The following is a 12,346-nucleotide window of genomic DNA, read 5'->3' as shown; positions in this document are numbered from 1 at the left end:
ATATCTTATTCCTGCACCATTTCTGCCATGGGCTCATATGCAGAAGAAACAGAGCTAATAGTCACCAGTTCTCAGTGAACTATGGGAGCCACAACGACTCTTTTCCACTCTTTTTTCTTTCAAAGATTCCCTGAGCAAAGATAGATCTTAATATATTCAGTTTTAAGTAGTGTCAGACATGCCAAAATGTGAAGGAAGTAATTCAGGTTTAGTTTTTTAACATTTTAATCTTATGATCCTTAAAGATTTATGGCAATTTACTACAGTGAGGGATGTGGCTATGGCAGGGGAGGAGAGCATGCTCATTGGTTGTCCCTTCCCTTCTGAAATCTGCGCCTGCTTTCTTCCGCACATGGTTTTGCAATGACTTTTTTTGTGTGGTTTTATGTTTTGGACAGAACCCAGATTTAGCTGCTGCAAAGCGCAGCCGGTTGCTGGGGCTGCGCAAACACGCTGGTTGCTGGGTGGGGTCTCCCGCGAGCGGCTATAAAAGCACTGCGAACCCCGCTGCTTTCCTACTCCTGACTGCGCCGCCCAGAACGGTACTGTTTGTGAGGAAGGAGGTAGGTCTTTGTCGTGCTTTGCTGCTCTCTGTTAGACCTGACAAACTTTAAGAGTTGTACACTAAATTTGTCAACTGGCCTGGCGCAATTTTTTGTGGGTTGGATTTGCTGGCACGGGAAAAGATGGGGGTGGGTGGGAGAAATTTTTTCCCATTTGAAACATTTGATCTATACAGAAGGGCTTGGACAATTACTGCTTTTATTTAATGCATGTGAGGAATTGGGAAAAAAAAAAGCTTAAAAGATTAAAAGCAAACTTACTCTGAGTTGACTGTTTCCTCTGGTTTCTCTTTGCCTTTGTAGTAGACTGGTGTAGAAATCTGTAGTAAAATGAGTTGGTGGAAAACTAACGTGCTTTGTATGGAAACTTAACAGAAACAGGTGTTGTTACTTCAACAAGAGCTGGCTGCTTTGGGTAGAGGGGTCTTTGCTCACGAAAGTGATGAAAATGAGGCAAAGCAATCTTTTAGAAAAATGTGAGCAAAACCCTGGTTTTGTGATTAAGAACTTGGGCAAAGCCACATTAAGGGCTGTGTCATCTGGTGTTTGTTCTGCTAAAACTTTCCACTGAGTTTTCCAAGGATGAGGTTGTTTTTCTTTCTGATGTTTTCATTCATGTTCAGTAGACTTTCCCACTGTAAAATACATCACTGTATTAGATCTACTGCCTGTTCTTCTGATAGAGTGTAATGACATAAATTTACATGAAGATCCTGGTAACTAGCGTTGGACAGTAACCAGAGGTGATATATCTGATACGGTTCATAGAATCATAGAATAGTTTGGTTTGGCAGGGACCTTTAAAGGCCATCTAGTCCAACCCCTTGCAATGAGCAGGGACATCTTCCACTAGACCAGGTTGCTCAGAGCCCCGTCCTACCTGACCTGGAATGTTTCCAGGGATGGGGCATCTACCACCTCTCTGGGCAGCTTGTGCCAGTGTTTCACCACCCTCATTGTAAAAAATTTCTTCCTTATATCTAGTCTAAATCTACCCTCTTTTAGTTTAAAACTGTTATCTTTATAGTTAAATAAATGTGGAGAAATGATGCCATTTGACACAGACTGTAGTGTAAATGTCTAGTTTGTGTCTTTAAATATTTTCAAAAACAACTGAGTATTTTCTGAAAAGTTTCAATAGTTTGCGTAATGTCCAGTTCAAGGATGCTTTTCCTGGGGTCTGGAAACCAGACAGAAACCAACATTGCAGTAATACTTGTGAAGCAACAGTTAGGGCTTTTGGTCTGGATCTCTTGATTTTTCACTGCAGTTGCAATGTTGGTCATTCCAACTGGGAATGATGCATAAAATTAGTAATATTTTTCAAATGGAGAAATTTTTAGTTCTTGATTATCTTTCCTTTAAAATGGGAATTTTCACATTCTATTTAATGGAAGATCTACACACTCCTGTTTGGGGAGTGGGACACGTGGACTGGACGATATTTTATTAAACAGAATAACTCTTAAACTGGTATTTAGTATGGAGTAACCAGAAAGAAGTGTCACACTTTTCTATGGTACCTTCTGTTTGCCACACACACTCTGGAGGTTCATACATTTTTTCACCTCCCTGTTCATAGATTTTGTCCTGAGCTCAAAAGCAAAGGAAACTACATGGCAGAAAGCCAGCAGTTCTTCCAGTCCTTTTCATACTAAATAATATTTTGACTGAATTTATCCCTCCCGGATCTAGGTATTGTTTACATTAGCTGTTTGTATTTTAGAGCGGCATGAGCCAAAGCATTGGGAAATGGGGTTGGACTAGATGACCTTTAAAGGTCCTTTCCAGCCCAAAGATTCTATGATTCTATGGTTCTGTCAGAGGGCCGGCTGTCTTCCTAGATTCCAGTCTTTTTTTTTTTCTTATTAGCCATAGCTTCTGATAAAGCAGGCCAACAGTTTTGTATGTAAGGTGGTTTCTTAACTTTCTGAGCCAATTCAAGCAGAATTTCATTATGTACTTTGACTTCTATTAAAATTGTGTTATTTGTTTACCAGATGGAAACAGATGGATCTGCATGCCAAAGTGTATTTATTTAAAAAGGAGAGACAAAAAGACATCATTTTTAAGGCACAGAATTCTTTTACTGTTTCATCAATTTAAATTAGAATAGGTATAAAGGTTTAGAGACTGAATAAACCAAATTTATTGTAGGCTAGCAGCCTTCTGCTCTGGTCATCTCCAAGAGCAGCAAAACTTCTAGAGCTGGGTGTGAAGGGTGGGGACCTGCAGAAGAAATGGAGGTGTTAGCACTTCTCCCTGGAGCCAGCTCTACCAGCTTTCTCCCTGGGAAGTGTTACTCTATCAACGAAAATGCAGTTTTGGTCCCGCTTCTTCAGAGTTACGGTGCTGAGAGACTGATTCTTGTTTCTTAGTTTTAAATGATTATACACTCTGTGAATCTATTTGTCGACAGACATATCTGTATGTGTCCCTGTTGGTGACTCAATGCACCTAGTATGGAGTCTTTAAAATGTTTTCATCCTGTTGCATATGGGCTTTATGTGTGCTCTTATAAAATGCAGTAGAACTTTAGATACTATAGCACTTCATCTGGCCTCATATACTTCTGTTAATACAAGAAGGGTACAGGAGTACTGTAACAGCATGAAAAAATACTGGTGCCAATAGCAATTTAAGTATGCTTTTCTGATCCTCCATAAACGACATGGACATAGAAGTTGATCCTTACAACTTACACAGTATTGTCTGACCATTTTTTACCCAGATGAGACCTGCGCGAAGTAACATATAAATACAGATTAGGAGTCAGTTTCAGGCTTTCTAGCAGCACAAGCAGAGCTGAATTTTGTGCCCTCAGGCCTGAGGGAAGGGCACAAAAGCAAGAGTTTTCTGAGGAAGAGGGAATGTGGGTAGCTCCTGCCTGGGAGAGGAGAGGAAGGGTGGAGCTGGGCCGGAGGGCTGGAGGAGGGCTGTGCCAGGTAGCTGCCACTTTGCTGGCAGCTGAACATGGAAGTAACTTTCACAGCTTTGCTGTGAGGGAAAGAAGCACCTGGGCTGCAGCTACACTTCTTGGTCCTAGGTGTGTGTCGCTTTAAATGACTCCTCATTGCCATTCCTATGGGACACAGGGCGTAAGTCAGACAAGTGTGTTTGAGGCATAAGGCATAAGCACTCGTATATGACCTACATTATACAATCTGTAGCCCAAGACTGCAAATAGCATCTTCTCTCTTCACACTAGATTCAAAGACACTCTGGTTTACCCAGCAACATGATCTTTAGTTTATTGTTTATATGTATGATTTAAAATGAAGCTTTCTCTAGAGTTAGCTATGGAAGGTGTCTTTTTTTTGGGAAAAAAATTTATCTTGAGCAGACCAAAAATACTTTATTTGATAAAACATTGCCACTCTTTGTTCCCTCACTGTTTCTATTAGCAAACAGAATATTCCGCACACCAAAGTTGTTATAAAGCAACCTATTCATTGTTTTTGAGTGATAAATGTCAAATCACATTAGCATTGTTCTTTTTTCTCATTCTACATGGTATCTTATGGAAAAACTGGACTGATTTTCATTTGAGTGGTAAAAAGCAAAAATTACTTTTTTTCCCTTCTAAAATGGGTAATGCTCTATTCTTCTGTAGAAACTGGAGGAAATACATAAGAAAAAAAGGAACAATGTAGGTGAAGCTGTCTTATTTTACTCATCTTCTTTAGGAAGGAGCTGGTCAAAGAAATTACATGAGAATATATTTAACAAGGGAATATCTTTTGTCTTAACACACAACGGCTTGAACCTCAATAATTGATTAGAGAAGAATACTTGTTTACCACTGAATTTGTACAGAATCAAATATTTGGTAAGCTAAATGGGCAGAGCTTATACCTTAACTATTGCGGAAAGACAGATTTTAATTTATTTACGGCAGCTTTCCTTTGTAAGTCAATGTTAGATATTGCCATGATAAATAAGCAAATAGTTTGACTAGTTTACTGTTCAACTTCTAAAACTTCTGCAAGTAGCTAAGGGTGTTGAGGTGGAGCATTGCATCACCTGCCAAACATAAACAGAAGTTACCTGCTTCCAGTAGCACAGCCCAATTACTGCTTGGGAAACTAATCCCTGCATATCATAGTTCAAGATAAAGGATTTTGGAAGTAGAAAACCTTGAGTTGCACTGGTGCTGAAAATGAAGAAGTATGGTTTGTAACTTGATGCATCTTTTCCCAGAAACTCTTGTCAACATGGCTATGGTATCAGAATTTCTGAAACAGGCATGGTTTAGGAATGTATTGTAAGTATTATCACCTTTTCAGAGCATCATGCTTATTTTCAAGTACTTTAGAAGTGATTTAAATGCATAGGCCACCAAATGTCTTTCATATACTCAAAGGGAGGAAAACCAATGGCAAAGCTCCATCTGATAGAACTGGAACACAATTTTATTGCATCATATAATCTAATATAATCTAATAATCTAGTAAATCTGTTATCAGATGAAAAATTACTCTTATTTGCACGTATCAGTCTTGTTATCAGTTCCTAGGCAGAACTAGTTATTGTAGTGAAATTGTAATTCCCAGTGGCCAATCACTGATTCACTCAAGTCATCTTCATTAAAGTAGCAATCTGATGCACAGGTGTGTGAATATGTAAGAACATGTTCCGATGATGCACATGAGAAAAAAAACACCTCCTATGCTGAGGTACAGTAATCCATGAATTGAAGCCCAGGAATGTAAAGGAGGAACTAAAGTCACTAGGATATGCCTTAGTTTACATATCCTATGTCATGCTTACGGTGGTAAGACTCACAGTATGTAATAAAACATCTCAGATGATCAGTACTGATATTGATTAGAAGGGAGGCTTATAGCGGTGAGAAGTCAAGAGATACTGCACTAGGATGATCTGGAGAGTCTTTGTGCTGATGAAGGTGATTAAGATACTGAAATGACTGTCAGCAAAAGTAAAAGTGGCACACTGTGAAGCACGGGAGATCCTAGAAGAACTTTAATCTTGAAAAAAGAATTAAATTGGGGGGAATTTCAGAAAATAAAGTTTTCTGCTCTTGAGTTTTGTGGATTTTGGAATTTTGACCTCACAACATTCTGTGCGTAAACCTTTGGCTCCACCGTCCCATCCCCCTTGCACTCCCAGGGTCCTGAGTCATTCTGGTGTTGTTGGTTACACACAGTTTTTTACTGCTACTAGGTAAGTTTGTCATGGAAACCAGTATACAAAGATTAACCTGGCATGCCTGGGAAGCAGACAGCAAACCAGTCCCATTCCTCGTTTGGCTTATCACACAAGTCGTAGTGATTTTTTCAAAAGTATGCAGGACACTGCTTTAAGTATGCAGTCCCACTGCTCTCATACAACTCCCAGTGATGTAATTGTGTAGAGAGTTAAATATCTAATTATCAGACGTTAGAATTGTACAAAATTCAATGCAGAATGCTGTATGTAAAACATGTATCCTTAAGACCTTGCAATTTGTCTCATGCTATTTAGTGTCAAAGGATTTAAAAAAATAAAATAAAAATTAAAAAAAAAAAAAGTGAGTTGTTGAAACTGGGCAAAGAGTATAGGTGATTCTGAAAAAGCTTAGCTTAACTACTGTTGATTTTTTTAGTAAAAATTCTCACCATATATCATACCGAGGGGAATTTTATATAAGTCTTTAATCCAAGAATCTTGGGGCCTTTTATAACTTCTGTAAAAATGGTAACCAGTATGTAATTGGTTAGGTAGTGCTGTTGGGTTATAGGCCCCACCAATAACTTGATTTGTCATGTTGCTGACTTAGGGCAAGCCACATAATCTGTCATGTAGTAGAATTCATCACCCCTAGTTATTCCCAGAGCACTTTAGATGTTGACTAGGGAGTGCCCATCTAGGAGTGGATTCACCAAAGGCAGCCAGTAGATAATGCCTGTGAACAAAGTGTGGCTTATGTTTCAAGTTTCAAAGAAGTTGGGTAACAGTCCTCCACTTCCTCCTCAGATTAGACTTGAACTCTTCCCCAACATCTTGCATGCAAAAAGTGCTTGTAGCCTTAGATATGAGTCAGCTGAGAAGTCACTTAATGTGATGCACAGTCAATTTGCATAAGATGAGCAAGGAAATTAGTAGCACTTTACTGGCAGTGCCTGTAGAATTTAATTGTGGGTTTAGAGCTTTTGAAATTTGGACATAATTGCCTAATGTGACAGTTAAGAAGTATTTTCCTGGGGAATCCAGCTTAATCTGAGAAATAGGACTTCAGGTGCCTACAACAATATATGAAGTACTTTCTGTTTAATATAAGAGATATGAAAGGAACAGATCCAACATATATCCATTACTGAGTCTGTTTAGTTTGTGTAGGTAGAAAACTGTGTATGTTCCTGATAGGCCTATAATAGACAATCACGAATACATGGCTTATTTAGTCATGTAAAACTGCTTCTGTGCTGAAATATTCTTTGGACTGAGCAATTTATTTTTTTAAATTTTTTTTTTCCTCGGCAGAAAAGTTCAAAAGGTGTCCCTGGAGTACAGTCATACCCTAACTTTGATCCATCAGCTGATGTTCTTGCTTTGGACAAAGCTATTACTGTAAAGGGTAAGAGTAATAAATGTTTAACCTGATACGTTAGGACTCTTCCTTAGGAAATTATGAGAACAGCACTGAACAAAATACCAGAGAGAGGCAATGGCAAGCAGGAGAGGTGCCTCTGCTTTTAAAAGCTCCACAATACATTAAATAATGCCACTTGGTAAAGAATCTCAACTCTCTGATATCCTGCTGTTGTATTACAATTTCAGACCTTAATACTACATTCAAGTTCTTGAATACATTGAAGGAAGTGTTGTAAAAAATTAATTTCTAGAGAATCAAAAAATATTATAACATACCATACTAATACTTTTTGATTTTATTGCCATAAAATCCCTGCAAAAGGCAGTGAATATGCTGATAATGTAATGTATGCTTCTGTTGCACTTCTCTCTTTTAATGAAATTCACATTTGGCACTTTGCCTGTACTTTGAAACCTTTTTCAATTTGATTTACTGAGATTAAGTGAGTATTCTGTCTTAATTTAATTTTTTTTTAGTTATTCTGTAGTGTGAGTTCTGCACTCAGAACACTTTGAGACTTTCTATAAGTGACATTGTAGAAACATAGGTTTCTGTGTTCTATGAGAATCTATTTTTTGGGTTTCTTCACTACATCACTAATTCTAAGTCAGTAGGTGATTACAGTTTTTCCTCTGGTTAAACTTTATTGTTTCAAGAAAACAAAATATGACATAAAGTAAATAATAAAATGTGAAAATTATTATTTGTCTAAATGATGTACTAGAGACTACTATAATATTTCTGATGTATTAGACATGTCGTTTTTTGATGATTCATAGGTGTGGATGAAGCCACCATCATTGACATCTTGACTAAAAGAACAAATGCTCAGCGTCAGCAGATCAAAGCTGCCTATCAGCAGGCTAAAGGAAAGGTAAAGTATATTCAAGCTAAGTTTAAATTTACACCCAAAATATCAATGTTCCTCCTGACTCAGATGGTAGATACAGCTTTAGCTTCATAGAACAAAAAGTTACAGTCTTCTGCCTTCTGTAGTTTGTCAAAACCATGACAGAATGATAATACCCTGCAACTATATTGCCAGTGCTGAGCCTTTGAATTCGATGGCCACTATTTTGAAATAAAAAGAAAAATTTTGAAGGTCCAACTTTCCAGCTTTTTGAATGCCCTAGAGATCCTTTAAATCATTAAATCACTGGGAATGCAGAAATCTCACTGTACCACCTAGTATACAAGTCTGCTGAGAGAAAGGAAGAGATGGAGAAGGGGACTTGGAGACATGTCTCTGAATATTTAAGTCCTGATAGAATACTAAATAGGATAGGAAACTTGTAGGTCCATAATGCTGTTCCACAAGTATACCAACACTGGTATGGAGATGGGCGTACAAGGGGCAGTGTTCTTCTGTCTCTGAGTGGTAAAACTGTTAGTCCCTGGAACTGAGAAGCTTGGAAGTTACTGCATGTTTCTGCAAAATGTTTTAATTGCTCTTACTTTTCTCTATAACAAATTTTCTCCAGTTGAATCTGTAATTCTAAATTGAAATTACAATTGCACAGTTGGTATGCCAGAATTACTGAGTGATTTTTCCTTGGAAAGTGATTCCTTTGAGTTTTTTGTTCTGTAACTCTAAGAGTAAATTTTAAGGGCTAACTTAGAAAAGAAGTCTAATATCTCATTTTAGCCTTGATTTCCTGTTTCTGTTCAGGAAACTTCACCTGTGGTTTTCACAGCCCTCTCCCCCCTCAGAGGAACCTTAATCCTTGCAATTATATTTTTTAATGAAATATTTTAAAATATAGCTTCAAAGACACAGGGAGACTAATGCTGTTAGATTATTAGATACTCTGGTTCTTGGCATGCCATCAAAAGCAGAAAAGAACTAACTATGGACATAGTGCTTGCTTGTAAAACAATCTCATTGGTTTAGGTTTCCTGACAAAGCAGGTTGACCTTCTCACTCTTATAACCACAGCCTTGATACATACTTGGTGGAGATCAGTGCTGTAACTTTTAATGTAACAAAATAGAGTACTGTGCATTTCCAGACAGGAGGGAGGATAAATCGGATGTTTTTTCTTTAAACTTGTAATTTAGGTCAAATTAGAATATAGCCCAAATCTTAACTTCAGGACTTAGAGTTTTGTGTAGGGTGGTAGTACGGAATGTCTACAGTTTCCACTGCAAATTCTGTATCCTTTATGCAATAAATGGTTGAATTAAAATGTTATCAAGATAATAAACTCAGGCATAATGATAACAGCAATATAGTATTATTTTCTCTTAAAAAACAAGCAGCCTATTCTGAGTCTTCTTCTGATGCTGTAAATGGGTGAATATGGCTGAACTGCAATGTGTGAAAACACTCCTGAATACTTACTGAAAAAAAAATGATACTTTGATTAACATAAAGATGACAAATTAAAAATTTCAAGTAGGGCTTCACAATTCTTTCTAGTAGCTAAAAGAGTGGTGTAGACTAAGATTCATCAGAGATCAGACTTAATTTTTGGACTGTAGCTGAAGAGCAGCTTTTTACCATTCACTAGCTTAGTGTGTCTCTTATTCTTCCTGTTCCAGAGTCTGGAAGAAGCCTTGAAAAAAGTCCTTAAAAGCCACCTGGAAGATGTTGTTGTGGCTCTGCTCAAAACTCCAGCTCAGTTTGATGCTGAAGAATTAAGAGCCTCTATGAAGGTAAGGCAAAGGTTTCTGAGAAAAACTTTCCTAAAGAGCATAAATAATTACCAGGGCCTGTAAGTGACACTGGACTTGGGTTTCAAAGCTTGTGTATTGTCTTCATGTTAACCCCATTTTGTAAAATAAATCTATACTGTTAGTCCAGGTTGTTAGAGCAAGACACAGCATTCTCCACTGAATTTCAGGATTGGAGGAGATTGTCTGCAAATGGTATTCTTTTGTGAGAATGAACTCTTTCTGCCTTCTGAAAACTGTTTTTTGATGTACTGGTAGAAAGCCATAGAGTTTACATACATGTTTATATAAGAGAAGGCAAAAAGGAAGGGGGTATTTTTCTTCATAAATTTCACATTCCTATCTTTTATGTGCACTTCTTGGTCCCTTTAGTGCTTCTTTTACATACCAGTGATGTAAGATGTGATAAAAAATAATTCCAAAAGAGCTGAAATAACAATATTCTGTGGAAACACAATGTTCTTCATTTTTCTTTCTTGTTCCACATGGGGCCTTCAAAGCCAAGTCTATGTTTTTCATCTCATTTCTGGTCTTCTAAATTTTAAATTTGGTGTATGAAATAACATTTCTAAAAATTAAACCATATTTATTAGGGACTTGGAACTGATGAAGATACCTTAGTTGAGATTCTGGCCTCAAGAAACAACAGAGAGATCAGAGAAGCCAGCAGATACTACAAAGAAGGTAATTCAGAGCAAGAAAGAAGTATTAATGGTATAACTGGTATAATGGTATAATATAGACACATTACAGTCACAGCCCCACTTCACAATACGAGAAGCTGAGATGACCTTGTAGAAGGCAAATGAAGCTTCACGTAAGATTAAAAGTGTTGCAGGGGAGGGAGGTCATACTGGCTGTTTTGACCATGTATTTGACCAGATCCCAATACAGAAGGAAAAGGACATCATCACTGCCAGAACTGCAGATGTCTCATGGGCCATGCATTTAGATGCTTTCTAGGGTGCAAGCAAAACCTGGCTGCTTTTCTTCTCTTGTTCTCTCTTCTCTTCTGCTCTGAGCCTTGGCTGACCTCTTAAAATCTCACTAGGCTTGAAAAACAAGATTATTGAGTTACCAACATGGATAACATTAGCAGCAGAAGCAACCAGTGAACTAAAGGGGGACAATTTTTAAAGAGATAACTAAAGTATAATGTGGTATCTCTTATATATTTAGAGTTTGCTGCAGCCCATCAGTGTTGTCTAATTAAGTCATGTTTTCTGAGATGATACACTAACTTTTCCAAGCGATTTACTCCATTCTAGTAGTCTCAATTACAAGCCCAAATTAATAGTTTGATTTTTCAGAAGAGTTTTGTGATGGAATTCAGTGCTGATAAGAACAACCCAAAATAAGAATGAAAAACAAACAGCTCAGAAAAGGTTTCAGGCTTTTTTTTTTGTACTTCACAAGTAAAAGCCCAAGACAATGCCATCCACAAGACCTTAGAGAAGGCCTTTTTCATGAGATTTTGGATTTAGCCTCCAATTTCACAGCACGTTTTAGGGATTAGAGGACACATTACAAATATACCCCTTCTCTTGAAACTAAATGTGAGAAAGAAAACTGCATTTCTACTGGGCATATTTAAGTGGGAAATTAAGAAAAAGCTGAAAAATCATAGAATCATGGAATGTTTCGGGTTGGAAAGTACTTTTAAAGATCATCTAGTCAACCTAGTTGATAGCTTTAAAACAAACTATGAATCCTTTTCCTTTTGATTTCAGTGCTGAAGAGAGATCTGACACAAGACATTATCTCTGACACATCTGGAGACTTTCAGAAGGCTTTGGTTGCTCTAGCCAAGGTATGCTGTGCTTAAGCATTTTCAGTGTCATTACCCATAACAAAAAAATAATGTTGTCAAGACTATTTTAGAGAAAGGCATACAATAAATAATGATTTAGGTAATACTTCCTTGCATAATTTTTTATTTACATATCTTAGACCATATGAAATTGTTCTTAAACAAACTATAATGAGATTTTGTCTCAATGCATTTTAAAAAACAGTGATGTTTATTATAGTTTATCAGTCATGCTTTTAAGACTTTTTTGTGGTAACTGTCTGTAAGCACTTGGAAAAACAACAGGAATAATGTTATGTCAATTGACTAGAAATAGAAAAAGAAGAAATGCTTACAATTAGGGAAATAAACCTTTTGGCTTGCTGTTAAGGTATGTTTCTAGTATTTAGATAATGGGATAAGGACTGGAAGCTAACAAGTGGACAAGGTGTTTTGTGAATTTGTGTTCAAAAGCAGATGAGTTTAAACATGGGAGCTGCCCAAGAAAAAGACCCTTTTAAAATGCATAAGTACTTGATTCCATTATTGTTGAGTGCATGTGTATGAAGCTTGCACATCCACACAGGATTATTTTTTGATGTGTCCATGTGCATCATTTTGATTTTCAGGTTTTGTTTTCAAACCAGCTTGAAAGGAGTCTATTGAATGGTCATCAGGGAGCAAATCACAGCTTCCAAGCCTGTAACTTCACATTAAAAGCCAATA

The 12,346-nt window shown here is 37.3% G+C and overlaps 1 protein-coding gene across 1 annotated transcript in view; it reads left to right on the top strand.

The window, feature by feature from the left end:
• Positions 1-398: 398 nt before the first annotated feature.
• Positions 399-12,346, top strand: part of ANXA1 (annexin A1) — a gene marked incomplete at its 5' end in the record, with an annotated part of 18,229 nt that continues 6,281 nt past the window's right edge. Inside the window, 6 exons of the mRNA XM_010294297.1 lie at positions 399-563; positions 7,047-7,140; positions 7,938-8,032; positions 9,700-9,813; positions 10,425-10,515; positions 11,562-11,641. Coding sequence (XP_010292599.1) covers positions 399-563; positions 7,047-7,140; positions 7,938-8,032; positions 9,700-9,813; positions 10,425-10,515; positions 11,562-11,641 — 639 coding nt within the window. The remainder of the gene's footprint in view (positions 564-7,046; positions 7,141-7,937; positions 8,033-9,699; positions 9,814-10,424; positions 10,516-11,561; positions 11,642-12,346) is intronic.

Source organism: Phaethon lepturus, unplaced genomic scaffold (genome assembly GCF_000687285.1).
Source record: "Phaethon lepturus isolate BGI_N335 unplaced genomic scaffold, ASM68728v1 scaffold1789, whole genome shotgun sequence".
Lineage (NCBI taxonomy): Eukaryota > Metazoa > Chordata > Aves > Phaethontiformes > Phaethontidae > Phaethon > Phaethon lepturus.
This window is presented reverse-complemented; position numbering and strand designations above follow the sequence as displayed.